Source organism: Lontra canadensis, unplaced genomic scaffold, assembly GCF_010015895.1.
Source record: "Lontra canadensis isolate GAN:19392208 unplaced genomic scaffold, GSC_riverotter_1.0 scaffold180, whole genome shotgun sequence".
NCBI classification, from domain to species: Eukaryota; Metazoa; Chordata; class Mammalia; order Carnivora; family Mustelidae; genus Lontra; species Lontra canadensis.
Window position 1 is genome coordinate 325,097 of NW_022631174.1, and position 2,529 is coordinate 327,625.

General features: G+C 43.1%; 1 protein-coding gene across 1 annotated transcript; it reads left to right on the forward strand.

Annotated features, from left to right (window-relative positions):
• The first annotated feature begins 955 nt into the window (after positions 1–955).
• LOC116860623 (olfactory receptor 3A1) lies at positions 956–1,981 on the forward strand. Its single transcript, XM_032846721.1, has one exon. The coding sequence runs from the start codon at positions 1,034–1,036 to the stop codon at positions 1,979–1,981; it is 948 nt and encodes a 315-aa protein (XP_032702612.1). The 5' UTR covers positions 956–1,033.
• Positions 1,982–2,529: the final 548 nt, after the last annotated feature.

A 2,529-nucleotide genomic window follows, 5' to 3' on the forward strand; every position in this document is an offset into this window, starting at 1 on the left:
TTTGTACCTCATAACCAGCCTCTCCCCATTTCTTATAGTTCTTTTTCTAATGTCTTGGTCTGATTATTTAATCACTTTCTTTATTTTTTATTTTTATTATATTTTCTTAGGGCTATAATTTTGCTTATGAACACTGATTTAGAGATAGCCCACATGTTCTAGTGTGTGCTGGTTTCACTATCCCCTTTTCACCTCTCTCTGACATTTTTTAGTTTTAGTTTTGATTCCTTCTGACCCAACTGTTTCTTACAGATTATTTAAAACATTGGGATTTATTTTTAAAAAATCTTTTTTCCTTAAATTGGATTGTAATTAAGTATTATTACCTGTATTCTTTTGGAATTTTCTGAATTTCAGGTTTATACATGCTCTTTTTAAAAATTGTATTTATTTATTTGAGAGATAGAGAGCACAAAAAGGGGAAGGAGCAAAGGGAAAGGGAGAGAGAGTCTCCAGCAGACTCCTTGCTGAATGCAGAGCCCAACAAGGGATTCAATCTCACGACCGTGAAATCATGACCTGAGTTGAAATCAAGAATCAGATCCTTAACTCATTGAGCCACCCTGGTGTCCAAACATGCTCTTTGTTTGGGGGATGAATGTTTCATGGGCATTTGGGAAAGGCATATATACCAATTAGCTTTACCTCCTGAATAATTATATTGAGAGCTTTTACAGCCTTACTTTATTTGTGAAATTAATCCTATGGTGGACTGAAAGCCACTATAATGCTCCCTATCTACCATACATAGTGATACTGTATCAATGGTGATAGCTCCCTTATTGAAGCAAGTCCTCTATCTAAATTCTTTAAGTTATATGTGGGGAAGGCAAAGGTTCTTCCTGACACTTCTGTTTTTTAAAAGTAATCAACCTAAAATAATCTACATGCCATTTGGGATGGCAAATTTTGCTGCCCTACAGAGTCTTTTTTTTGTTGTTGTTTGTTTGTTTTTCATTTGTTTGTTTGTTTTGAATCAATATATTGAGAGGAATGATTCTTCTTCTCCTTGGATGTTTCCTTACAGGAACCGATGCAGTCAAAATTTAGGGTCAATAGAACAGCCATTACTGAGTTCATCCTGCTGGGTTTGGTGGAGACACAAGTGCTACAACCAGTTGTCTTTGTAGTCTTCTTCTTTGCCTACCTGGTCACAGTCGGAGGCAACATCAGCATCCTGGCTGCCATCTTCATAGAGCCTAAACTCCACACCCCCATGTACTTCTTCCTAGGCAACCTATCAGTGCTGGATGTTGGGTGCATCACCGTCACTGTTCCCTCAATGTTGGCTCGTCTCCTGTCCAACAAGCGTACAATTCCCTATGGAGCCTGCCTCACACAACTTTTCTTCTTTCATCTCTTGGTTGGGGTAGACTGCTTCCTGCTGACAGCCATGGCCTATGACCGATTCCTGGCCATCTGCCAGCCCCTTACCTATAGCACCCGAATGAGCCAGACAGTCCAGAGGATATTGGTAGCTGTGTCCTGGGCTTTAGCTTTCACCAATGCACTGACCCACACAGTAGCCATAGCCACACTCAACTTCTGTGGTCCCAATGTGATCAATCACTTCTATTGTGACCTCCCACAGCTCTTTGAGCTCTCCTGCTCCAGCACCCAACTCAACGAGCTGCTGCTCTTTGCTGTGGGTTTCATAATGGCAGGTACCCCATTGGCTCTCATCATCACCTCCTATGCCCATGTGGCAGCTGCAGTCCTACGCATCCGCTCTACTGAGGGCAGGAAGAAAGGCTTCTCCACATGTGGCTCTCATCTCACTGTGGTTGCCATATTCTACGGTTCAGGTATATTTAATTACATGCGACTGGGTTCAGCCAAGCTTTCAGGAAAGGATAAAGGAGTTGGGGTCTTCAACACTGTTATCAACCCTATGCTGAATCCAATCATCTACAGCCTCAGGAATCCTGATGTACAGGGTGCCCTCTGGCGGGTGCTCAAGGGGATGCCATCACTAGCTTGACAAGGTCTTGAGTTCTGGAATGTCACTCCCTTATTTTCTCTTTCTGAACTGAAAGAGAAATACTCTAAAGCCAGTAACTAAGACATATGGTCCTTAATTGCCTCTGCCTTCCAGCAAAACATGAGATTTTTTTTGTTAGGGATAATAGTTAACTGAGGCCATGCCCCAGTTATAGACAGTAGGTGTGTTAAGCTCTGATAAGGGCAGCCCCTCTGACAAATTACAACTTCAGTTGCCACATGCTACATTTTCTGTGTAGAAGTGGAAACTCAGAGCTTTGACTATTACAGGTTCATATCCCACAGGAAGGTTATAGTCTGGGCTCCCAAAAATATCCAATAAAAGTCTTCCCCACCCCTCCCACTAGTAGGTCATATGATTCCCTCAAGTTCAGGTAGGGGTGGTCTGGTTATAAATGGGCCTTGGGGCACCTGGGTGGCTCAGTGGGTTAAGCCTCTGCCTTCAGCTCAGGTCATGATCTCAGGGTTCTGGGATCGAGTCCTGCATCCGGCTCTCTGCTCAGTGGGGAGCCTGCTTCCTCCTCTCTC